This window comes from Lepidochelys olivacea, assembly GCF_965140295.1.
Source record: "Lepidochelys olivacea isolate rLepOli2 genome assembly, chromosome: 6".
In the NCBI taxonomy this organism is placed as follows: domain Eukaryota; kingdom Metazoa; phylum Chordata; order Testudines; family Cheloniidae; genus Lepidochelys; species Lepidochelys olivacea.
In genome coordinates this window covers 98,594,080-98,621,341 of record NC_140416.1, presented here as the reverse complement: position 1 = coordinate 98,621,341, position 27,262 = coordinate 98,594,080, and the positions used below count along the sequence as shown (strand labels likewise).

The following is a 27,262-nucleotide window of genomic DNA, read 5'->3' as shown; positions in this document are numbered from 1 at the left end:
GCTTTGGGTTAATGAATGGCTCCTGCCCTGTGATGCCAGAAATGAAACACTGCAATATAAGTGAAATATTATTTGTAATGGTTATTTGGCCCTTCTGCATAGCCATTGTTCTGTGGGGTGCTGCATGGGTGCCACCCTTTGGCTGAACGGTAGGGTGCTGTGGGTAGGGCTACTGCTCTCATACCCCAGGTTGAATGCACTGTGAAGGGTGGGGATAGTGCCCCAGTACCCAGAGGGGCTGCACCATAAAGAGTAGGGGTGGTGTGCAGTGATTGGGGGCTGCTGGGCAATGGGGTTCTGCCATTTCAGCCTCAGGTGCTGTTCTTTTATACCCTTGGGTGCTGTGTGGTGATCACTGGGGTGCTGCACTGTAGGGTTGTGCCCTGGCACCCCAGGGTGCTGTGTGGTGATTAATGGGGTGCTGTGTGGGTGAGGTGCTGCATAGTGGGGTGATGTGTGGTCATGGGTGGGGTGCCACACTAGTCTGTGGGGTGCTGCATGGTGGGGGGTGCTACCCTTGCCCCCTAGACTATCGCTTGCTGAAGGGGATGCCTAGAGGGGAATCCTATGTGTTTTGAATCTGATTACTCTGTAAAGTTACCTTCCATCCTGATTTTACAGAGGTGCTTCTTTTACTTTTTTCTTCTTTATAATAAAGTTCTGTTTTTTAAGACTCTGGTTTACCTATTTGGTTGGTAGATTAGTCTCAAGCCTCCCCAGGAAAGGGGGTGAAGGGGTTTGGGGGATATTTTAGGGAAACAGGACCTCCACGCGGTCCTTTTCCTGAATCTTTGTCTAACTCACTTCGCGGTGGCACCAGTACCCAGCCAAGGACAAGGAAGGATTTGTGCCTTGGGCAAGTTTTAACCTAAGCTGCTCGAAATAAGCTGAGGAGGGTCTTCCACGCCGGTCCCCACATCTGTACCGTAGCGTGCAGAGTGTGCTACCTGGGGGGATGCACACAGTGGGTTACTGAGGTGTTTGGGTGACAGAGGCAGGCGCTGCTCCCCTGCGGCTAACAGCAGGTGTTCCGGCGCCCCCATCCCTCTCCCCCCACCCGCTCCCTGAGCCCACAACTGCTGCTGGCCCTTTAAATGCTGGCGGGAGGCCCGTGCCGCCGCTGGCTGGGAGACCCCGCGCCTCCAGTGAGAGGTGAAACCAAGATGGCGGCCGCGCAGTGACTGAGGCGGAGACAGAGCCAGTGGGAGACAGACGGGCCTCGCCGCGCCTCAGCCAGCCAGCCCGCCCGCCCGGCCGGGGAGGGGCCTTTCCTGCCGGGCGCCCGGAGCGGAGCGGGCCGGACTACCGGAGCGGGCCGAGGAGCCGGGGCTGAGCCGCAGCAGTAGCGGGAGGAGGAGGAAGAAGAATATGGCGGCGGAGCCGGGCTGGGAGTGAATCTGCCGCCTGCGAGGGGAGCCCATGGGGAAGACGGGGCGCTGAGCCCGGCCGCCTTCGCACCCCGCCCGGGACAGGCAGCGCCCGCTGGCCGCTCACGAGCCGCTCTGGAGAAGGAGGGGCCGCGCCTCCTCTGCCCCCCGCACTGACGAACTGCGAGCGAGGGGGCGTCGGGCCTGGGCAGCGCCCGCACAATAGAGCCGAGCGGCGGGCAGGGGGTGAACTGACCCCGCTCCCTCCCCCTTGCCGCCGATCTGCCACCACCCCTTGTTCCCTCTGCTAATCTGGCTGCTTCCTGTCCCCTTCCCCTGCCAGCACACGGTTCTCCCGGCTCACGCCTCTCCTAGCACCCCTGCTCTGCGAGCCCCATCCCCTGCCACCCTTTCCCTCTGCTTTCCCCCCACCCGCTTCTAGCCTCCATAGCCATCTTACCTCTCCTTCACCATCCCTCCTCTACCACCTCTGCTCCCTCCCCACGCTGCCCCTTCGGCCTGCCCCTTTACCCCCGGCAGCCCAACTGCTCCTTCGGCTTTCCCTCCTGAATAACACTTTCCTGGTCCTCTAGCCTCGTGAATAGCTTCCCACCAATCACCCCCTTCCCCAGCACTCTGCTGTGCCTCCAAATATTGGGGATGAGGAGGAGACTGCCCCAGCAGTGAAGAATAAGGAGAGATCCCGGGGTGTCTGTGTGGGGCTGCTACCCTCTTTCCTGCTCCTCTCCTCTGAGGGGGGCCTAGCCCCCCACCAACCTCCTGTTCCTTCAGGTGTCACAGGCCAGTGTGGTGGCTGTGGTGTGGCAGGCGGCAGGATGACCGACACCCGGCGGAGGGTGAAAGTTTACACGCTGAATGAAGACCGCCAGTGGGATGATAGGGGTACCGGACATGTGTCCTCTGGCTACGTGGAGAGGCTGAAGGGCATGTCCCTGCTTGTCAGGGCAGAGAGCGATGGTAAGTGTGTGAGAGCATGCCAAGTATTGGTAGTCTTGTTTTACCAATCCACCTAAAAAAGGCAGACGGGAGCTGGCTTTGTATATCTATTCCATGACACTAGCAGCATAATTTGTATAGGATTCTGAAACGAGGGAGGTAGCAACTATGGTTAACTCTTGTTAGGCCAAGTGACAGGGTTGGAAGATTAGGACAACACTACTACCCACTCCTACCCATCAGGTACACACTTTGTGCATATTGGACACACAGACATAATGGTGCATACCAAATACACTTAGTCCACATTGCACATGCTATTTTGCACACCAGTATCCTGCTTCTTGGGGCCCCCCAAAATGATCTTTGCCAGGAACACTACTTGGGATCTCTTCTTCAAATAATTTATAATCCCCAGATTAAAGAAACTACTCACAGTTTGGATTACATTTGTTGAACATAAAATATTTTAAAATTCAGTGTAGTGTCTAACCTATTCAGCTCTCAGTAGTTGAGTTTCAGATATATTTTTCACTCTTTAAAAGTGTTTTAAAGGGTGTTTTATAATGTGTGGCTATACATATAGTATTAAATTGTTGATTTTAAGACAGTACAAAGAACAAAACAATATTGTTGGGATATATTTTAAGCAGCTACAGTATTCTGCACTCATGGTAAAACTGCTTTAGAATTACCCCTTAAATAATAAATTCACTTAAAGCATATCACCTGTTTTCCTCACATTGCAAGCATGTTTCTCTACAGATCACTACATTATGGTAGGTTTTGTGTGAGAACTATCCATGATTATTTGATCAGTGAGTTAATGGTTGCTGTAGTTACTGTGGATTAAACTTGAAGTATATCTGGCTTTATTTAACACTAGTAGCATGAATTAAGGTGTCCTATCTCATTTAACCATATAGTTGCATATTTGGTGATGTTTTTCTGCCCGTAGCTATTTCCAGGCTTTTTATGTTATGTCTGGTTAGGTTGGATCATTCTTGCAGATTGCTGTCTACAATTGATTGTAATCTCCCCTCTCCCCCATGTTTATTTGACTTTCCCGTTGCTGATATTGAAGGATAGAAAACTTCATTGAGGGCACTTACTTAGTCCAGTCATTGTATGGGAAAGTTCTGAGAACGTGCGCTCTAAGGAAATCCTAAATTGATATAGTAGAAATTAAATTTAGAAAATTGATGATTATCAGAAACCTGCTTAAATGCTAATTACATTGATTTGAGTCTTTTACATTAATAATTTAGCAATGAATTATGAAAGCCAAATATATAATTGATTTTACCAAAGAAAATTTGAAGACTGTTCTCCCCATTCTTTTCAGCATGTCTTATTTCTTATGTAAGATAAACTCCTCCAGATGGCAATGGACCTCTACTACTGAATTTAAGGGTGAAAGGGAGCACAGTGTGTGTGTGTGTGTGTGTGTGTCCGTCCACCAGGACAGCTTTCAAGAGCATAACAAATGAGTAAAGTACAACTGAAATAATGAGTGACATTAAAATATATATATATATATAGTGGCAAAATTTTAAAAATACAATGATGTGGGTAGAATTTTTGAGTATAAAATGCTGCAGGTTGTAATCTGACTGTCAAGGAGCAGTCTGTTTAAGCTACACAGACTTCCACTGATTTCAGTGGGATTTGCATATGCAGATTGATTTTGGTAGTTTACTTGCTGTAAATGAGCTTGTTTAAATCTATAAAAGAAAGTGGAAGTATGAAGTATTATAAGTATTGTTTTAAGGTTTATCTAGGAGTTTACTGCATTTTACAGATTAATTATCCATACTTTTAAAAATATTCAGCAAATTAATATTTTAAAAAATTGAATAACTGAAATTAACATATAATAGTTTATTTAGCTGTCATAACTCTTACAGCATGTACAGTTTATAGGATTATTAGATAATAAAATCCTCTTCAGAAACTTACCTTTTTTGATCACTGAGGCTAATATATCACTCGTTTTAGGCAAACATGCCCTTTAGTAATTGTTTTCTTATTCTTGTCACTTTATCTTATCAGATTAATATTCAGTTTTCTCTCAGTGTCAGAAGTCAGTGGCCAAGAAAGTTTTGAAGGCAAATTTGTATGTAATGAAATTTTTTAAAAAATTATTTGGTGTATTATTGTATGAAATGTTTGTAAGTGTGAACAGTTAATTGACAAAAACAAACAAAAGTGACACCAGATTGTTATACTTCAGATGCATCGATGCCTTTTACAGGGCTCGGGTCCCTTGTTCCTCCTCCTTTCAATTACCATTCAGCTTTTCTGTTAATTGCTTTGTTAAATGTAAGGATCAAAATTAACAAGTACTGAACAAGTACTAGTGTTCCACGTCTTTGCGTCCCTGTGTAGTTCTTTCATCTTTCCTTGACAGTTCCTCCCCTTTCCATCATGCTGTCTTCTGCCTTTGTTTCTTCCTACAGTTTGGGGTCAGGACTCAACTTCCTTTTATTTAATGGCTTACTCACAAAAGCTGACAGACCAATTTAGGTTTCAGAATTCTCTAAGGGAGAATGCAGCCAAAAGTCAGTTTTTATCCCTGGCCTTTTAAGATACAGTGCTATAACCACTTCCAACAGATGGAACATAGGAATTACCATACCAGATCAGGCTAGTGGTCCATGATATTGTTGTCCTGTTTTTGACAGTGGCCAGAAATGTCAAGTAAGTTCAAGCATCCCTGGTGTAGACAACTGACACTAACCTCTTAATACAGGAAATCTCTTACTGTACCCAGTTATAGGATGGCTTATGCCCTGAATCATGAGGCTTTATATCTCCTAATTGTTCTAAATCCCATCTATTATAATTGAATGTTCTTGTCGTTATCCATATAAATGTCTAGTCCTTTATTTGGATCCTGCAAAAATTTTTTCCTTAATAATACTGATGTGGCAATGAGTTACACTTTTTTCCTCAAAAAAAAAAAAAAAAAAAAAAAGCAAACCAGCAAGTGGATCACAGTCAAATCTAAACTTGATGCCTTTTAGTTTCACTGCATGACCCCTTGTATTTCTTTTAGATAATAAAGGAGTGCCTAATTTCCACTCCTTCTGTCATTCATTTTTAATAACTGTATCCTTTCCCCGCCTTGTCAATTCCATGACCTGAACAGTCCTATTCTTCATATGACAACCTTTCTATGCTTTTAAATCATTTTCATTGCTTGTTTCTGACCCTTTCTCTCCCCCCCTCCCCCTTTTTGAGGTAAGGTGACCACAACTGAAAGCAATATTCCAGATGACGGTATACCATTCTCTTAATGATACAAATAATTTTCAATCCCAAAGATATAAAATATCAGGCACTTGCTAGTATAAGGACTAAGCTTATTTGCCTTGTCAGAATACACTGATTACCAAGCCATGCTTCCCCTTCTGCTTAGTCTTCGTCTGGGCAGCACCTCCCTGCTGCTTGGGCCTGAAGACCCATGCTTCCAAGTCGCTGAATTCTGAATCCTAATTAAGTCTCTGCCAGTCGTCCAACAAATACCGGTTTCTCCCTACCCGCCAAACAACGGTGGCAGCAGCCAGGTCTCCTCTGCCCCTATTACAGAGGCAGGAGGCTACTCTGCCCCAAAAGCAAGGGTGGCACTGCTTCTATCTCTCAGCACAATTAGGAAGATGTTACTGTTTTGATTTATACTTTCTCCCCATTTGGAAGGTTTTCTTTGTGACCACAATGGCTTTAAACTATTTTTTAAAAATAAAGCTTAGGAGTCTGCTAAAGTTGATGGCACTTGACCAGGAAAGTTTGGTACTCACTCTGGAGGAGATTTTTTTTTTTTTACCTCCCCCCGCCCCATCCTATTTTCTGTACATCCTACTGCTGTTTTGATTGCTGCTAATCATGGAACTGACTAGTTTGTATACCATGACTGGAATGCATGGTAATGCCCTTTAGTGATGCTGTTCTACCTGTCCTGATATCATAAAGGGTAATTTTTACTAGCCACAAAAGAGATCTTATGTGGCCTGTAAGGCAGGGGTTCTCAACCTTTTTCTTTCTGAGCCCCCCCCCACACACACACACACATGCTATAAAAACTCAAAGGCCCAGTGTGGGGACTCAGGGCTCCAGGCTGGGGGGACCCTTGGGCTTACGCATACTTTAACTTCTATTTTTGGGGGGGATGGACAAGGGCTGGTGCGGCTTTGGCCAGCTGTGCACAGTGTGGTCCGGAGAGGGAGTGCCACCTCCACCTTCTGACTCACCTCACCTCAGGAGGCCACCCAGCCTGTCTGGATTGTGGGGGGATGCAACCAAAAAATATAGCTCAAAGTGGGGACTCAGCTCAAAGTTTGAAAACCACTCAGAGTGCACGGAGAGGGGTAGTTAGGGGCTGTGTGCTAGGAGTGCTTCTCCTGTGGTGGCTGTTTCCTGAGGGCTCTGCTGCCCCAGAGTCAGGTCCCCCGGCCCGGGCAACGCTTACGAGCTGCATGAACAGTCAAAGGGGGCTGGCAGCTTAGGAGCAGTCGCAACCCCGAGCACCAGTAGCAGATGGGAATGCCACGGCTGACCTCTCCATGGTACCACCAAGCAGAGGAGCAGCTGTCCCGCACTGCCTGGTTCTGGCTTCCCACCTATGACCTGGCCAGAGTGTAGGACCTTAGAGGGACTGGCGGAAGAGCGGGGGGAGCTGCCCCTGGGACTGCTCCACTCTGGGTAAAGTGCTGCAATTTTGGGGGGGGGGGGGAGCAACACCTTTTGGCAACCTCCAACTCTACATCTGCCTCCGGGAGTTGCCAGGGCTTAGGACTTCAGCCCCGTGCTGCTCCTGGCCTCAATCCTGGGTGGGGAGGGCATTTGGGGCTCCCCCACCACTCCCAGCTTCAGACTAAGGGGAGTAGGGGCAGTCCAGAGCTCCCGGCTTCAACCCCACGCTGCTTGTAGCTTCAGACCAGTGGGGCGCCGGGGCTCCCAGCTTCAGACTGGGGGGCACCAGGGCTCCTGGCGGCATTGTGGCTTACAATGTGGGGTTTCAGCCATGAGGCCCTGCGGCCCCCCAGAAAGGGCTCGTGGATCCCCGGTTGAGAACTGCTGCTGTAAGATTTCATCTTGCCTCGGAAACCAATTGAACATCTGAGAAATTTGGGCTGTGGTTCCACTATTGCCTGGGAAATAAAAAATAATTCTGTGGTAACACACTTCAGTCCTTTTGGGTAAAACTAGGAGTGATGGACTGAAATTAAAAGAAACATTTAAGATGAGGGAAAATGTTAATCCACCTATTAGACTGTGAAATAGTCTCTGAAGGAAAGTAGTGTACGCACTGTAGTTTGTTCTCCTGCCATTGTGTGGACCCTTTATAAGAGAGCTTTTAATAGGCAGAGCTATATGAATTCTGTAACAGCAGACTTTACTGCAGAATCCGCCTTTTGCGCACACTTTCCTCCAGCATTATACTATTAAAAAAAAAAAAGCCCTCCATTGTTGTGAAGAAAACATTGCCACTTCTGCTCATGTTAATAATGAAGTATTTTCCCAAGTCTGCAGGCAGCCTGTACTAATAGCTGAGTAGTGTGAATTGCGTTGTTAACTAATTTTCATTGCTGGTCACTGGTAGCAGAAGCATCCAGCTAATTTTTAGGGTTGTGGGAGAAGCATGAATCCCCAAGTGCCACCTCCCTCCACCCTTTCGAAACAAAGAAGGGCGCTGAGAACCACTGGCTTAACACATTTAAAGTATGTTTCTTTCCTAAACAGTAACTCTCAATATGCCATTGTGGAGCTCTGTAGTTATTCTTGCTCACTTCCCTATCAGAATTGTTTTGTTTGTGAATCAAACCATACCCACCCTCCCCACTTCTGCAAAGCTGCCCTGAGCTATTGGACTCAAGCTGGGTTCTTTCCATCTTGCATACAACTCCCAGTAATAGAGGTTCTGTAGACTAAATCTTACTCTCCTCTCCACAGGTAACCCTGCTGTCTTCACATTATTTCTTCAGTGATGCTCACATAAACTCATTAGCTTTAAATGGGTTTGTATAGATATCACTTAGTGCATCATTTGGCCCCAGAATTTTTTTCTTGTGGTTATGTAAAAAGTGCAGTTTGACTCTGAAGTTTTAAGATGAGTTTTCAGGGCAGGCAGTTCGAAAAAATGTTTAGAAAAATGAGCAAACTTCATTTGGAGTCATAAGTGAACATGGAATCCTGCTGATGTTTTTAAAAATGTGCTTTACAGGCTACAACTGCTTTCAAAAAGTAGTGTGGATAAAGTCTCGGAGAGTATTCTAGGGGCTTGTCTACACGTACAACGCTGCAGTGCATCTGGTGAAGACACACTATGCCGACAGAGAGCTCTCCTGTCAACATAATAAAACCACCTCTGCCCTAGACAATAGTTGTTTCTCCCGCCGACATAGCTCTTTCCACACCAGTGCTCATGTCAGAGTAACTTATGTCACTCAGGGGAGGGGTTTATTCACACCCCTGAGCAGCATAAGTTATGCTGACAAAAGCTATAGGACACCCATAGCCTAGGATAGCCCCAAGAAATGGAAGGTATATTTTACAAATTTATTAGACATGTCTAACAAGATTGATTAAACCCAAGAAAATATTTTTAATTATACTATTCAAAAGACCAGGACTGGAATCCAGTCTTTTGAGTGGAGAATTCATGTAATTAAAAACAAGAAATTTTGTTAGTTGCAATCTATGACCTATTAAATTAAGGTTGACATTGTTAATGTTTCTGTTATCACTACCGTACCTATTATTTACTATTTTTACTATCCACAAATGTGCTTCAGGTTCCTGCCTCCAAAGAGCTTACTGTATGGGAGCTTTATCCTGCAAAAGCTTATGTGTATAAGTAGTGGGTTTTTTCACATGAGTAGTCTTATTGACTTAACTACTAGAGTATTTATTAACTTGAGTAACTATCTGGAATGTCAGGCCCATTATAATGTCCTCACAAGTCCATCATATTTCCTAGGTGGAGTGGAGTTGAGGGAGGTCATGGGTTACAGAGAACTCATTAATCATTCTTACAACAAAATATGGTGGTTTAAATGTTTTGAGTCTCTCAAAAGTGTGAAAATGACGCATGCTTTTGCTAGGTGATACTGCATAAATGAGTAGGAATGAGTTGAATTGTAAGGTTGGAGCCTTGACAAATAGATTTTGGAAGGCTGTTGCAAGCATCAGTTACAGAATAGAAGAAAGCAAGATTTGTGGTAACAGTAGAAAAGAGGTAATAAAGACTGACCTTTTTGATAGCCTGGAAGGAGTTGTCCGACATAGGCAAGGACTTTATTGTCTTAAGTATTTGTTTTGAATAACTTTTCCACATTCTGTATACTGTTTTGTCAGTCATAGAATTAATCACATGCACAAGGTCATCTTGCGTATTCCCTTTACTTTTTTCAGAAATCCAGTATCTGTAGAGTTTGTCCAATAGGGGTTCATCAAGACACATAGCTTAACAATTTCTAGTGGCTTTTAATTCCACCATCCCTTTTGGAAGTTGTTTCCAAGTCTGACTGTGTCACTCTAAAGCCTAGTATGTCTGTTTAATCGGTGTGAAGTCATGGAAGCTGTTACAGACTCATGAGAGCTCTTCTTGTTTAAACTATCATCAGGTTCAATCATCACTGGGATTTGTGGTCCATTACTGTCAAATTTCTAAGTTCGCACCCATTTTGACTTTACAAATTACACTGGCACAAAGCATGGGCTTTCAGTTACAGTAAGGCATGTATTTATGCCATGCCAAGAGCCCAAGACCGTTGTGATATCAGAGGTAACTCAGCCAATTGCCACCCTTACTCTACAGCTAATTTGCATGCAACAGTTCAATTGCTTGTATGACGGAGACTGCGCAGATAGTGGGTTACTTGGCCCAGCTGCTATCCTTGCAGCACGGACTTTCACCTAATACAAATTAATGTACATTGAACACATTACCAGTGATTGCTTTATATGGTAGCCTTGCTTAAAGGAAAAAAAAACAACTCCGACAATATTTTCCACTCCATATTGTAAGAGAGATTATTTTGTTTTGATAATGCTGAATTGTTGCTTTTTCACAAGGATGGCAGTTGAAGGCGCACTGCACAACTGGGTTCCCAAAAGCAAAACGAGTTGTATAGAAATAATCTCCTATCACAAGTTGATATTTATCACGTCTATCCATCTAAATGGGACACACATTCTAGTTCTTAACATTTCTGGTTCAATAGGACTTTGTAGAAGTTAGCTAAGTTAATCATGAGGAAAACATACATTTGCATGTAATGTATTTACACAATTTTTTAAAAAAACTTAAAATTAAGGTCTGCCACACTGAAGTAAATTACATAGCATTACTGCAAAATTCTGTTCTGCTCCCTTGTGCTGTTCTTTCCTGTTGTTGCTACTTACCAAGGTGAGTGTTTGAACAGAAGCTCACAAAAGTTATGCTCAAATTGGTTAGTCTCTAAGGTGCCACAAGCACTCCTTTTCTTTTTGCAAATACAGACTAACGTGGCTGCTACTCTAAAACCTTCTTTATAGTGAGATTCTTCGTCCTCCTTAGTTCCTTTACAAATATAAAAATATTGAGGAGACCTCTATAGTAGTGATCCATATCAAAATCCTGAATTAATATCAAATAGCTGGATTAGAGTCCTTTTAGGTCTTGTCTGCTCATGAAGATAATCAGGAACAGCTGTTCCTGAATAATGTGTGGACATTTCCAGAATAAGAGTGCCCTGTTGAACATGGATTGAGTGTACACACATGGAGTTATTTCTGAATAGGTCCATGTGTAGACAGGCTCTTAGTCTTTCTACACACACTTTTATAGTCAAAAAGGACTTGTCAGTTCAGTGGGTATGTGTTTTTGATTTGTTTTTTTTTTTAAGTCAGTGTGTGACAGGAACTTCACAGATGGCTTAAGGCTGTTTACAACTTCCTTAGAAAAAGAGAGAATTGGGCTAGCAGATATATGATTAGCTGACAAAAGAATATTTATATACAGCAAAACTTCTGAGAGGAAAAAATAGTTCAGGTCCACAGTATGTACTGTGTGAACTTAAACTTGCAAATAGATTTAAATTTTAAAACACATGAAAATCTGTTTCTCCTCCTCTTTACCTGTCAGCATCTGAGTTGAGGATTCTGTTATGCAACAGTTGATGATATATGAACAACCATCTCTCTTTGGAATCATCAACAGTTCAGGAGAGTTTTTAGGTGGTTGCAAGGCAAACAAAATCCTGAACTTGGGACTTAGGCTTTGTGTACACTACATAGTTTTGTTGGCAAAAGGCAGCTTTTTGTCGCAAATTTAAAGTGATTAAAACATCAGTGTAGAGGCTGCTGTTCGTTATGTTGACATAACTTGCCTTCCCTAGTATCCCACAACGCCCAGCATGACTGCTCTGCTCAGTCCTTTGAACTCTGCTACTCTGCATCTAGCTACACATCCCTCCCCTTTCAAAGCTCTGGGAAGCTGACATTCCTCAGCGTTTGTGAAGAGCGCATGGAGCGGCTGAGGATACTGCTTCTGGTAGCTTGGGAGGCTGTGGGAGAACTCTGAGGGAATTACAGAACCCTTAACGTGGAATTGGCTGGCAGGCAGAGCAGACTGCTGCTGAGGGGTGGGGGAAGAGGGGAGAGACTGTTGTGCTGTGCAGAGCCGGGGGGCTGATGAGCCAGGGGGCCTGCTTCAGGATTTGTTGGTTTCGGCAGCTGTCTGAACTTAGAGACAGCATTCCGACACTGGCTCTCCTCTTTCTCCCCCCTCCCCCAACACACACACTTCCCCATCACACACACTCTGTCTCTCTGCGCGTGCGCACACACACACACCGTCACACACTTTCCCCACCTTCTCCCCCCACTTCACTTCAGTTGAAAAGCAGCTGGTAATCTAGTAGGATGCCCATGGAACGATTGGATTGATGTGCATCATGTGATGCTGTACCTGTCCCTGAGGCATTGCAAACCTTTCTCAAAGCACCCTGTGGCCAGTTGCCCAGTGGGATAGCTACCCACAGTGTACTGCTCTGTCGATGCAAGAGCTGCTAGTGTGGGTGTGCTCTGCTGACACAAGGAGCATAGTGTGGACATGTGAGGGTGGTTTAAAGCGCTGTAACTTTTGTCGACAAAACTATAGTGTAGACAAGGCCTTAGAGTTAATAAGTAGTACACTAATTGCAGGTAAGTTTAAAAAAAAAAATACCGTGTCTCCTTTAAAGTGAATGTATTTGTAATTTTTAAAAACTACATATTCTGTTACTGACATGGTTTGTGTGTCTCTTGTTTGAATATTAACATTTTGTAACATTCTAAATTTATACAGTAAGAAGCACTTTTATCACAGGAGGAACTATCATTAACATTGGTATTCAGTTCTACTGCTTTTAGTAGCCATCTTGCTGAAAAAGTAATGTATGGTCTAATTCTGCAGTCCTTATTTAACCAAAATTCTTATTGAAGTCACTGGAAATCCTTCAGATAAGGACTGTATGCCTAAACCCAGGGTTTGTGACTGACAGTGTGAGAAACAAGTATAAGATTCTTTCAGTAATTTTCTCCATACTGTTAACATAGATTTTTAAAGTATGGATTTATAATTAATGAACTGTTCAGGTATTGAACATTAATTTCCGGTGATCAGTTCAGAAAGTTGGCTCCCACCATGAGATTCAGAAATGACCATTTTAATTACAGTTGTCCTTTTCAAATTCTGTTTATTCATGGAGAATTGCTTCTCACCTTTTAGAAACTTCAGAGATTTGCACTAAGAAAAATGGGTTTAAGTATTTTAATTTCTCTTAAATTCCTGGACAGTAAGGTTCAGTGAAGGTTAAGCATGCATACCAGTAACTTATGGATAAGAATGATTAAATAAAAAAATATTAGTGATGTTGTAATTATACTAAAAACCCAGGAAATTCAGAGTTAAGGTTAACCTAAAAGAAGTCCAAACAGGTAAAGGTGTGGAAAAGCACACTTAAGGCACCCCATACAACTTTAACTCTGCCTGTTGTCACAGGGTTGTATGGGTGTCTTAACTGTGCATTTCCATATCTTTACCTGCTTGGATTTCTTTTAAGGTTACTCATAATTCCTGGTTTTATAATGTGATTGTGTGGACTACCTCCCCCTGGTGATAGAAAACATTTTTGTGGCAACTACAGTAACTGCTTCCATGGAGAAAGTAGTATCAAGAAGTTGACATGGATCATGAATTTTTTAATGAGATTTAGCAAATGGAAGCAAGGAGAGCCAGCATCATGTGACCAGTGAGGTGTCTGCAGACCACCAGGAAGTGCTTTGTGGACCACATCTTAGGAACAATTTATTTTTCTAATTTGATCATCTCACCCATAAATGCTGTTTGGGGTAGGAAATAATGAAGTCAAAATAGATTATGGAGATTAAGGCCCCAATCCTGCAAATACTTATGTGTGCTCTTAACTTTATTTGTGAGGAGTCTTGTTGACTTCAGTGAAACTACTCATGTGAGTAAAATAAAGCATCTACATACCTGTTTGCAGGTTTGGGGATGAGGTTCTGAACATAGTCTTAGGTTGTGTGTATTTTTAATGTGTATTTCGTGTATCTGTGACTGAAAAGAGAATTTTTCAGTCCCCATTATTGAATTCACAATGCAATTGTAGAAGTAAAACAGAACTTTCTTCTTTTTAATTACTTCAGGTTCTCTTCTTTTGGAGTCCAAAATTAATCCAAACACTGCATACCAGAAGCAACAGGTAAACTCTAATTATTTTACATTGCCTTTCTTTTTAAAGGGAGACTGTTACTTCTTTAATATGAATGTTCTCTGCGTTTACTACCCTTTATTACAAGTAATGCTATCTGTTACTATAACTGAAAGATGAGAGAAAATACTTGTCAGTGTTTTTGTGTATGATCATACAACCAATCCGTTTCCTGTGTGAATATCTGTGTGTACTTTACACAGCAACAAAACATATGGAAAAACACAAATTAGCAGGGGGTTCTTGAGACCTTATACTACCTGAAGCTATTTATAATCCCTTTTTGAAACAGACCTAGTTTCAAATAACTTGATTGTCCCTTAACTTAAAAAATGTATTTTATATATTATTCTTTTTACTCAGATATGTATTTGTAAATCTCTATATGTTGATTGCTTAGAAAGATGGTGATCAAAGTTTTAAGGCATACAGATTAACTCTGCCCAAAATATGCTACCTCTTTCTAAACAAATAGATGAAATATTGATGCCTGCCTGCTTTTTTGCGATCCTAGGGTTGACTGTTCTTTGCCAGTAAGACTTTCACATCTTAAACTAGTTAATTGTGTGCATTGCTAGCCTGGAGAGTCTTTTTGCTTAAAGAATTAAAATGGAATTTGATGGGTGTGTATATTGAAAAGCACGATATTCTTTCAATACTAGAAAGGGACAAATGCTGCTGTCTGCTGGTTATTGTTATATTGAACTTAGTTCATGCAAATTAAGCCTATTTTCTAATTGGTTTCCTACTGTGTTGTAGACAGAGGCTAGCTTCAGTAATGCAGCTCATGATATCTAGGAAAAATGTGTCTGTAAAATTGTCTTTGTTTGGCATTTTTGGCCTTTAGTTGTCCTAAAACCTCTTTTTTTTCCTCTGCAAATAATAGTCTAGAGCATTTGTACCTCTGGAACTTACTGCTTGATTAGGAGTTTAATTTTGTACTTGTCGAAGGGAATCTACTTACTCTTCCTTCCTGTGAAATGAGACATGGGGTTCCAAACTTTTAAGAGGACAGGCTTATTTCTTAGTTTCTTTTGACTGCAATTACAATAGTGTGATACCCTTTTTTGAACTGGATCAGTAGCCAAAAATATAATTTAAAATTACAGATTTTCTGTTCTCTTTTTCTCTTCATTCTCTCCCTCACCTCTACTCTTTTTGTCTCAACTCTTTTTAGGTTTTTCCCTGTCCAGTACACCTCTACACACCCCCTTCTAAAGGAACTATTTCCATCACTACCCTTACTTCCTTCTCCAAAGTCTCACCTCACGTGTACTGTGGTGACTTACTCCAGCTTTGGAGGGTTAGATCCTATCAACAATAACTTTCTCTTTCATCCAGGGCTACCTTATACCAATGAAATTCGTCATGTTAGCCACTCTGTGATCTCCTTAGCATGTGTGTAACACTTCTCGTGTCCACACAGATGAGATGTGCGTGATTGGGAACCATTGCTTGGATTAGATTTGCTTCCAGAAATGCTGCCTTGTTGTCTCAACTGCATTAGTGTCAGTGTGAACAGAGATCACTAGCATAACACTAGTGGTACAAATATTGCTATCCAAGAATAAATCTGTTCACACTTCAGTGACAGTTTTCACAGCTCAGAGCTCTATTATTACTTGTCAAGTTGGTTGTATGCAGACCCAGAAACAGCTTTTGCTGGTTTTGCTCCCCCAGCCTCCAGAGCATCAGTGAAGGACACAAAGATAACAGAACTGTATTATACCAAACTATCAGATCTGGGTTTTTTTGTTTGTTTGTTTTTTCCTGGAAAGCCAAAAGCAAAAGTTAGCTTTTTTAGATTACGTTCACTTATACATGCAGAGAAATTCCACAACATAATTATTTTAATTGGGGGCTGACTTAGCTTTTTAACCTGTTAGGGCTGTTTTCCATATCCTGGAGCTCTGAAAAACAAAACAGAACAGGGAAATTGGTTAGCAGATACATATCAAGCCTATCCCATGTGCCGCCTCTTGCCTTCAAGTCAGGGTGGATTTGATTTAAATCAGATTGACTAGTCAGGAAGACTCGATTTAATCATGGATTTCTACATAAAAGTGCATTCTTGTTGGTTGTTATAACCTTAATACATATTCTTCACAACTCAGAGATAGATGTAGGTTTCATTTTTAGAAGGTACACACTATACATTTTTAAAGTGATGTTCCTTTTATCATCTTCAATGCAGCTTCCTCCTGAGAAGGAACACTTCTCATGATGTTGTTTCATTTGGGCAACCAGACTTTGCATTTCTTTGTTGCACTGTTTGCGTTTTGCACACATGCCTGTCTTACCCACAGGTAGAAGAACTTCGTTAAAATATTCCCAAATTGGGTCTCTTTTACGGCCTGCTGCCATTATAGGTTTTTCCTTCTAGTGAGAGAATGCGATGGTAGATCTCAAATCAGTGAAGACTACACTCAGAAAGACCTCAAGACTTCTGGAATATGCTGCTCAAACAGTTTCACTTTTGTTTCTATTGTCTGTCCCTCCCTTCTCATATTTATCTCCAGACTTCTTTTCCTTGTCCAGATCTATTCTGCCCCCAGCAATCTTCTGTTCATTGAACTTCTTGAAACTTGGCACTTTTAGAGAGAGGTAAGAGATTGACTCTGTGTACACAAATTTGCAGAGGGACAATAGGGTTGAGGTCTGTTATTTCTCACCTTTTTATATTATTTATTTATTTTAAAACATTTTTGCTGTTAACAAGCATGTTGTCTCTGGAGACACAAATCCACAGTTTGAGAACTGCAAAACTAAGCATCTCCGATGGTATCTTCTAGACCAGAGGTGGGCAAACTATGGCCTGCAGGCCACATCCGGCCCGCAGGACCCTCCTGCCCAGGCCCTGAGCTCCTGGCTTGGGAGGCTAGTCCCTGGCCCCTCCCCTGCTATTCCCCCTCCCCCGCAGCCTCAGCACGCCGTGCCGCCGGTGCAATGCTCTAGACGGCGAGGTTGCGCAGCTGCAGAGCCGCGGCCTGACCTGGTGCTCTGGGCGGCGAAGCTGTAGCACCACCAGACACGATGCTCCAGGCCGCACGGTAAGGGGACAGGGAGCAGGGGGAGTTGGATAGATGGCTGGGGAATTCAGGGGGATTGGCAGGGGTGTGGATAGGGGTTGGGGCAGTCAGAAGGTGGGGCAGGAGTCCCAGGGGGGCACTCAGGAATGAGAATGGGGGGTTGGATGGGGCAGCAGGGGGCAGTCAGGGTTGGGGATCTGGGGCTAGTCAGGGGACAGGGAGTGGTGGATGGGGCAGGAGTCCCCTGGGGACCGTCGGGGGGGCGAGAAGCAGGGGGGTCAGGTAGGAGGCGGGGGCCGTGCTGTGCCTGGCTGTTTGCGGAGAGACAGCCTCCCCTAACTGGCCCTTCATACAATTTTGGAAACCTGATGTGGCCCTCAGGCCAAAAAGTTTGCCCGCCCCTGTTCTAGACTGAACACTGAGTCCCATTGTGTAGATAGAAAGATTAACCTAAATCTATACAGAAGCCCCTGGAACCACATAAGATTGGGTCCCTAATCCTTGAACTATTGGAACTCATTTACAAAACTTTTCTTAAACATTACATGAATATTGTCTTATACTATAGAATTAGAATGTATAATCCCTATTCCATGATGAGATATCTTCGAGCTATAATGTGTCTTAATTAAAACTATCTTTAGATCCCCCCCCGCCTTTTTTTTTTAAATTGATTTTTATCCACCCTGCTCCAAGTACAGCAGTATATCTCTCCATGTTGCTCCCAGAGCTACTCTTCAATGCTGTCCACTCCCCCCTATTTGGCTGGAGGACCACTATATCCTTGGGGACTTTACTGAAGTAGGTGGGTGGTTAGGAGGTGAGAGTGGAAATTGGCTGAGCTATGTCTAGTGGCCTTGAGTGTGGATATCACCACCACCAAACCTGGGCCTGGATATTACCTATTTCTGAATAATATAGGGAAAATGAAAAATTTTAAAAAACCAACAACAAAAACTGTAGCAATAATTGAATCAAGCATCTTAATTTGAGTGTTATCAGATGCTGGGCCTCCAGTCCCAGAGTTGACCTGACATAGGGAACTCCTGACTCTTGGCTATTTCACCTGTACAATGTGTGATGGTATTTCTGTGCCTCTCACAATCTGTGGTGTTCTTGTGCAGGAAGTAGATAATGGAACAAATCAGAAATGAGAGTGAACAGGTGCACGTGTATGCTATATACTGTAGAGATTATATGCCTTCTGGAAGAGCTGTGTGGGAGCACTGGGGTAGGTACTTAGAGAGCAGTAAAGCTGCTGTGACATAGCAGAATACTTCTGTGGGCATTAAGCCAAACCCTAAAGGATCTGCACCCACAACAGCATGACTTTTGTGAACATACTGCATTGTTGATGCTTACACCAGCGCAGCCCCACCACTGTTACTCACAGTTCAGTTCTGTAATGTATATTCCAGAGTCCATCTCTAAAGAGCAATATGAGCTGTTTTTTTCCTAGCCCTTTTTCTGTCACCAAAAAATTAAGTGCTGCAAGCGTAGAGCCTCCTGGCCTAGAACAAGGCATCACTTGTTGCTGAACCACCTGCTCATCACCATTATAGTGCAGCTCCCTCATTTGGTTTGTATGCATTTACACCCTTCCAGTCTCTCTCGTCATTTCCGCTTTTCTTTTCCTCCAATCATTCCTTACACAGCACTCCTGGAAAATGTCTGTGCTGCTGTTCCTGCACCCATTGCTTTTCTAGGGGTACTGGCAAGAATCTCTACTGTGTGATATTGGTCCACTCATATTAGGCTTTCTTCTAGCTTATCCAGATTAGTCTCTTCCTCAAAAAATTGTGTTGAAATAGGAGAATTAAGTCAAAAAGTCAGTTTAAATTTGTGGTGATTTTCATGCCTCTTTTCATGAGGAAGTAGTGCTGGTACAGTGGACGTGTCGTGTGGTATCTCATTGATGTGGAGTCCACAGATGTATAGAAAATGCTTGCTTGTAGATCCCTGGGTATTCACATGGATTTCACATCTGTTGTATTACCTTCCAGCTGCATCTTTCCCTAGCAAAATAGCCCATTTGTAGTTCAGCTACCATTGTCCCCCCTTCTGTGCTTGAGTTCTATGATCTCTCGTTCATAGGGTTAGGTCCTTGTACCTGTAAGCAGAGGGTTAACAACAATCTGCTGGGATAAGGGAGCCAGAAAGCTGGCTTAATTCAGCAGCAGGGGTTTCCCCTGAAGTGGAAGGAATCCCTGGCTGATTGTATCAAACCTCCTTGCAGTTCCAGGTACCGGGTTTGTTGCTGGACTGCTCTTGCAGATCCAGCAATCTTTGGCTGGCCTCTTAGGAGTTGTTACCATCCAGCACAAATTAGAGTAGCCTCAGGGATGTTTCAGCATGTTCTCAGGGCTGAACTGGTTCCCAGTCAGTTCTACACTTGGCATACCAGACAAAACATACCATAAAAATCATGCTCTAAAAGTTTAGCAAGCCTCACTAAAGGGTTGTTCTGCTATACATTTATGCATAAAGTTCAAGAATTGTCAGTCACAGCCTAAATCTTTTAAGGCCTTCTACTTCAAGCTTATTGGCAGAAGTTTTTCCTGGGTATGTGAGAGTAACAAGCATTTGGAGCGTGTTCCTATTTACTTTTAGTTCAAGATGTTTATGGTCAAAGTTCATGGTAGCAGGAAGAACATAATGCATTGCTTAATTATACTTTCATTAGCTGGAAACTTCCAAATACTCTGCATTTAAAAAAAAAAAAAAAGGCCTAAGAAGGCATACTTGATGTAGTAATACGTGTAATATGTTCAGTTTTGTACTCTATGGAAAGATTATTAAGATTTTGGATCTTTTAGACAACCTATTCAATAGCAAATTTCCTGGCATGCCTTCTTCCTTTAGGAGTGTTTTAAATATAGAAAATGAGGTTTCTGTTGGAGGCAGAAATAGCTAGGAAATGAAACTGAATTCTTCGAATTCCCTGTAGCTCAGAAAAAGGAGAGAAATTCAAAACTGCTATCAGAAAGCAGAAAAATTGCCACCTCTTCTCCTAGCAGTTCCTCTGCTGTGGCAAGACATGTCCCAGAGTCATATGACTGATGATTTGCTTGACCAATAAAAAAAGACTTCTCTTTTTTGGCTTATGTAATCCCTTGAAGAAGACACGGTCCATTCACTAAAGAGTTCATATTCAAATGTAGACAAGCACTACAGTTCAGCTACGTAATACAGTACCTTTAATCTATAGAGAGTAATGTATATTTTTAATACTATACTGTTAACGAATGGAGTGCATTTTTAGATTATTTTAAACCAATTATCAAAGCAATTGTAAAAATAAAAAACAAATTTAGGATTACAAACAGAAAAGGCAGATGGAAATGGTTAGTCCACTAAATACAGAAAGTACACTTGGGTTGGTGGGAATATCATAGAATCATAGAATATCATGGTTGGAAGGGACCTCGGGAGGTCATCTAGTCCAACCCCCTGTGGCCTCAGGGTGGTGGGGAGGCTGTCTCTGCACGCTGTCCCCACCCTGAGCGCTGACTCCACAGCTTCCATTGTGATGAACTGAGCTGTAGCTCACGAAAGCTTATGCTCAAATAAATTTGTTAGTCTCTAAGGTGTCACAAGTACTCCTTTTCTTTAAACTGGAATATGTTATTCTATCCCACGTTCTTGAAATATACTGCAACTAAAAACAAAAGTTCAGCTATTGAACATAGGAGCTAATAGAGCAAATGCAACAAAAAAATCACTTGTAGATATGTACTTAATATTTTTTGCAGTTTTCAGGAGACCCAAAGTGAATTTACAGAGCCTTCAGGATGAGCAAATAATATGGGACCAAATTCAGAATAAAAGTATTCGCATTCGTCATATTAGCAATATCGCCAGAAGATTACTTCAGTAGGTATCAGCTGAAACTGATTCATTCCTATCTGTTTGAGGGAACGTGGTGTTCTGGCTTGACATAACTGATGCCTCAGAGAATATTTTTTGAAACTTGGTTTACCAGCAGGTCAGGCTACAGCATGTCATCAGAACATTATGTCACGGTATCCATTAGATGGTAAATTATATGACTCAGTAACATTAAGGTGTCTCTTCTGTTACATCTTCAGAACTGATTATAGATGCCTGCAAAGATGGCTGATGATCCTTTAAACATGTCAGTACTAGTGCAAGAAAAGACTACAGAACACGGTCAGTTTTCTAGAATTAAGATCAGCATCTCTTGCTACAAGATTCATCTTACTACAGAATTGTTTCCAAGGCATCAACTCTTCGAAATTACTCATTCTTATAAAGCCCCAACTTTTCCACAAGCATAATTAGTAACCATCTCACTAACATTCAAATGAAACCACTCTCGAATCTGCTGAAAAATAGTGTGATTTTTATTTTTATTTTTGGTAGGGTTATGGGGAGAAGAAAGTGAAACTATGATGATAACATAGAGCCAGCACTGGTCCCACTTAAAAAAAAAAAAAAAACCTTGAGATTTATTTTTAAAGGAACTTTTAAAAATGAGTAGAAATGAATTAAGACATATGTCAAGGGTGAGTAAATTCTGTATGGTAGCCCCGCTTACTTGCAGCAAAGCATCAGTCACCTGCTGATTTGATCTGCAATGGTGGGATTCCTAAAACATAGTGTCTCCAGAAATATACGTCAGATTGGGGCTTAAGAAAGAGATCTCGAGCGTGGCCATGGCCAGGGCTTTAAAAACCATCATCTGTCACTTTAAGCAGCCAAAGTTTACATATGATGGACATAATATGGTGGGTGATGTCAAACCAGCAACTAATTGTGCTGCATTCTGAACGAAATTCAAGAGATGTCATTACCCTGTTGAAAGTGTGACAATAAATCAATCCTTATGTTGATAAGTGCAGAACAGGGGTGCAGCCTATGCAAATAGCGAACCTGAAAAGTACTTAAATTCCATGTCCAATGCATAGCTTTCTTTAAAAGGGACACAGTCAGAATTCCTGGATGGGATTCTTAATTTTACTACCTCTGATCGAGTGTTACCAATATGATGATATGAAAAGGACAGATCGCTATTGACTGACTATGCCAAACAGCAAAAATTCTCTTTTCCTAGGACAAGGCAGTGTTGACTCATCCACCTGGCACAAGATATTTCTTCCAAGCCGCAAGCAGACATGCATGATTCTCAGAGTTTAGAGAAAGAGTTACTCAGCAATAGCTTGCTGATAATCTTCTCTCATGTGTTTAGCTAAGTTCTTGCTAAAAAGTGTGTATCACCTTGATCAATCAGTCCCTCATATAGATTGTGCCGATCGCACAACAAGTCTTCCATTCTTCTCTTATCCTAGGTTTCCTTCTCCGTGTGCGGCCATGCGTTTTCATGATAAAATCTTCCCATCTCTTTGGAGATCAGCCGAGTGGTCGTTTCAGTTCCCATGGGTACCGCTTGGCGACAGCTGCAGTCCATCGATTGTCAGTGAGCCTTGCTATATGCCCTGCCCATTGCATTTTATTGTACCCGCTTTCAACAATGACATCCTGCACTCCGCTCTGCTGTTTGATCACTTCATTGGGGACTCAGTTGCCATTAAAATCCCGCAAATTCTTCTTTCCATCCCCCTCTCCATGGTACAGTTGTTGCTCCTCTATCTTCGTTAGCACCCATGTTTCGCTGCCATACAACATTGCCAGCAGTACTGTTGAGTTGAAGAGGTTGGCGCTTGTTGCCTTGTTGATTTTTTTTTTCTTGGAGGACATCCTTGATAGAATTGAATGTGCACCAACCAGCTTGCTTTGTTTGTGAGAGTTCGTCTTCCTGATCATGGCACATGTTAATTTTTTGGCCCAAATAAACTTATTGCTCAACTTCTTCTTTTTGTTCTCCCTTGACTATTGTTTGGGCTTTTGGCAAGGCATCAGACCACATACATTTTGTCTTCTGTAGTTTGATAGTGTTTTCGGCAATCAACACAATATCGTCCATAAATTTGAGGTGGTTTAACTGCTCTCCATTGACGCTGATTCCACCCTTCCAATTCATCCACCTCATTACCATTTCAAGACAGGCTGTGAAGAGTTTTGGTGAAACTGTGTCTCCTTGCTTCACACCTTTTTTGACTGGGTTGCGAAGGGGAGTGTCGAACAGAGTTATACCTGTAGTGCAGTCAGTTTGCTTCCTCTAATAGTCTGTAGTTTGTGTCGATGCCCTACTCTGCAAGAGCTTTCAGCATTCCATCGATCTCTACGCTGTCAAATGCTTTTTTATAGTTGATGAAGGCAATGCATAAAGGGAATTTGTATTCTCTTGAGCACTCCAATAGCTGTTTTGTAGTGAAGATATGGTCCATTATGCTGAAATTCCTTCAAAAACCTGCCTACTCTCTCAGCTGCTGCTTGTCCAGACTCTGCGGTTTGTTATTATTTTGGTGAACAGCTTGTAGACATGTGAGAGTAGGCATATTGGATGATAGTTCTTTAGAACTTCACGATCGCCCTTCTTGTACAGCAAAATGATGCAGGAACTTCCACCCAAGGACTAAGAAGAGAAACTTTAGACTTAAGTTTCTCCTTATGGAGTCAGCTCTTCATCTCTAGCTGGCTCATACTGCATTGGAATCCAAGCACAGCACTTTGGTGCGGAGCGCACTGGCCTGCCTCAGTAAGGGAGGCCACGGTGCCGGTGAATGACTTGGGGCCCAGAGACCTATGGCACCGCCGCTCTCTGGTACTGAAGACAAGTTCAGTGACTTCTCAGCACCGGCGAGTGAAATCGGTGCTACATAAACAGAGAAGAGATGAAAGGGGGTGCTCACCAACAGTCTGAGCAGTGGAGCGTGATGGGGCCCATAGAATGCATCCCACTTCTGGACACTCCGCTCCTACTCAGGGACAGCCGTTGACTCTGGCCACCAGGCAGAACCATTGAATCCAGTTCAGTTGGACTCCCCGAGACGGGAGAGCTACATTGGGGTGTTGAACATGCCGCCCATTCCTGACACATTTGAAGCCTCTAGGGACCTCATAGAGATGGCAACCCAGCACTCCCCGGCACCGGCAGAGCTGACAGCGCAGGCAACACAGAGAGCGCTGGCATTGGCAGCTCCAGCACTGCACAGGAGGGCTGGATTGTCTAAGGGAAAACTGGACATGCTGCGCCACCGGTTGTCCTCGCCTCAGCACCAGCACTGACCTGCCAGGCACCGCCGTGGAGCCAGAGATCAGACTCTTGAGTCGGAGCTGGAATCATATGTTTCCAGATGCATCTGGCACTGATTTCAGGCATAACAAGACACAACAACTTCTGATGATGCCCGGGCCGCTACAGTGACAGGCCCCCGCTCAGTGGCCATTCTGGACCCCATGGGCGTATCATCAAGCCCACGGGCCAAGCTTCAAATCACTTTCGGTCACCTCGGACAGATGGGGACCTCTGTCTGCTTCCATGGTGAGGGAACCACCAAGGGGTTTGGAGCCCAGCGCCCAGGCTGGCACTGAACCCAGCACAGAGTTTGTGTCCAGCACCGCATCTGCCCCTGCGCGGGAAGCACCTGCACGGGAGGACCTCTGTGAGTTGGAAGGTCAGGAGGACCTCTGCTCCTTCCTGAACCACAGCCCGGACTCACTCGCGGATGTCTTCTTCCTGTGCTGGAAAGGACGCCTGATGTACGCATTCTTGCCTTTCCTGTTCATCTACAAGGTCCAGCGAGAGAAAGTGTCATTGATTTTAATAGCACCAGCATGGCCATGTCAGCACTGGTTTACCACTCTGCTGGACCTGTCAGGGAATACGCTCATGACTTTGCCCTTGGTTCTGGACTTGATCACACTGCCACCTCCAGCACTTCAACCTAGATTCTCTCCATCTCGCAGCATGGAAACTCCGTGGCTGAATGTGCTTGAACTTACCTGCTCGGACTCTGTTTGGGAGGTTCTCCTTGGCAGCAGGAAGCCTTCCACTCACACCACTCATCTGACAGAGTGGAAGAGATTTTCCATTTGGTCTCTCCAGAAAGGTACTCCTCCATTACAGTCCCGATTCCCTTTATCCTGGACTACTTGCTTCACCTGAAGCAACAGGGGCTGGCAGTTTAGTCAGTAGTGGTGCACCTGGCGGCAATTTCAGCTTTCCATCCTGGCTCAACGGGACACTCGGTGTTTACTAACCCTGTGGTTGGCCGTTTCCTCAATGGGCTGGACAGATGGTACCCCAAGTAAAACAACTGATCCCTCCATGGGATCTTAACCAGGTGCTCTCAAGGCTTATGGTCCCTCTCTCTGAGCCTCTAGCAACATGCTCTCTGCTCTACCTGTCTTGGAAAGAGGCGTTCCTAGTGGCTGTAACATCAGCCAGGAGGCTTTCTGAGCTCAAGGCTTTGACGTCCAAGCCCCCTTATACCATTTTATATAAGGACATGGTACAATTGCAGCTGCACCCAGCTTTCCTCCCGAAGGCAGTTTTACAATTTCACGCGAATCAGGACATCTTTCTGCCAGTGTTGTATACTAAGCCATATGCCAATGACAAGGAACGCATGCTACATTCTCTTGATGTCAGACGGGCATTAGCCTTTTACATCGAGCGAACAAAGCCATTTAGGAAGTTGACGTAGCTCTTCATGTCTATTGCCAAAAGAATGAAGGGTTTCCCTGTTTCGTCTCAGAGATCTCTTCTTGGATCGTAGCCTGCATCAGAATGTGCTACAACCTGGCAAAGATTCCATCCCCTGCATTGACAGCGCACTCCACAGGAGCGCAGGCTTCATTACAGCATTCCTGGCACAGGTCCCCATTCAGAACATCTGCAGGGCGGCGACATGGTTGTCTATTCACACCTTTACATTGCACTATGCCATCGCTCAGCAGGCAAGAGACTATGCTGCATTTGGTAGAGCTGTGCTACAGCTGGCAGCTCGGTGAACTCTGACCCCTCCTTTGGGGGACTGCTTGGGAGTCACCTACTTGGAATTGACATGAGCAATCACTTGAAGAAGAAAAAGTGTAACCACTTTTCATACCTGTTGTTCTTCGAAATATGTTGCTCATGTCCATTCCAGGACCCACCCACCTCCCCTCCGTCGGAGTATCCGGTAAGAAGGAACTGAAGAGGTGGCGCGTCGGCAGGGACCTATACTCACTGCCATAAGTGCGCCACTCCAGAGGGCTCCACAGCTGACCCGACAGGCACCGCTAGGGGAAAAACCTTCCGATTGTGCATGCGGCTCACACACAGCTACTTACAATGGACATAAGCAACACATCTTGAAGAACAACAGTTATGAAAGGTAGGTAAGCACTTTTTTGTAAATTCATTTGCCATTTAGAAACCACGAATAGTCTAATTCCAAAGCACTTAAGAGCATAACAGCATAGTGGCTTATTCTAGACTTATTATGAGAAGACTATATATGCATTTGTAATATATATGTGACAAGAGTTGAAGGCAGTAAGATAAGTAGCTCTAACAAAGTTTGGAAACACTAGTATGATAAATGGAATGTTGCTTTTATGAACTTAAAGCAACCTTGAAAGCTATTAAAGGATGTTCACTTATCCAAAGTATTTTTGCTAGTAATTTCTTTAGTTAATATTTTCAAAAAGTAGAATGCTAAGTAAACTCCATATTAGGAAAAGATAGAAAGGATATTGCTTGACCTTATTTGAAAAGCAGTAGCTGATGTTGTTCAACAGAAGTAATTGTGTTTAAACCAGTGGTTCTCAACCTGTGGTCAGTGGACCCCTGAGGGGTCTGCAGATTTTCTGAGATTTCCAAAGGGGTCTGTACCTCGTTTTGAAATTTTTAGAGGTCCGCAAATGAAAAAAGCTTGAGAACCACTGTGTTAAACTATTATATGAATGATTATGTTTGACCTTCTTGTATCTTTCCTTCTTGTTATGAGTAACTTCCCTATTAGTCTTGATGGTCATGTCTTTGACAGAGGGGAAAAATGCATCTTACCTATTGACTTCTTTCTGCTTTGAAATGGTTTGTCCAGCAATCCAACCGCACCCAATTAAATGAGAATTTTATCTATTGTACTAGTCTATATCAAGTTAGCATTACTATTTAAAGTGAAATTAATCTTTTAAATAAACACAGGGCCTGGCACAATGGGGACCTGATTCTGATTGGGGTCTGTGGGTGCTATTGCTATTTATTATTGACAGAAGTTTCAGTATAGGTAGTGCTAGAATT

At 43.3% G+C, this 27,262-nt stretch overlaps 1 protein-coding gene across 2 annotated transcripts in view; it reads left to right on the top strand.

Moving 5' to 3' along the window:
- Positions 1–1,149: 1,149 nt before the first annotated feature.
- PPP4R3A (protein phosphatase 4 regulatory subunit 3A) overlaps positions 1,150–27,262 on the top strand; it is a 73,113-nt gene continuing 47,000 nt past the window's right edge. For both annotated transcript variants that reach the window (XM_084632023.1, XM_084632024.1), the window contains exons 1-2: positions 1,150–2,345; positions 14,016–14,071. In XM_084632023.1, coding sequence (XP_084488149.1) covers positions 2,204–2,345; positions 14,016–14,071 — 198 coding nt within the window. In that variant the 5' untranslated portion in view covers positions 1,150–2,203. The remainder of the gene's footprint in view (positions 2,346–14,015; positions 14,072–27,262) is intronic.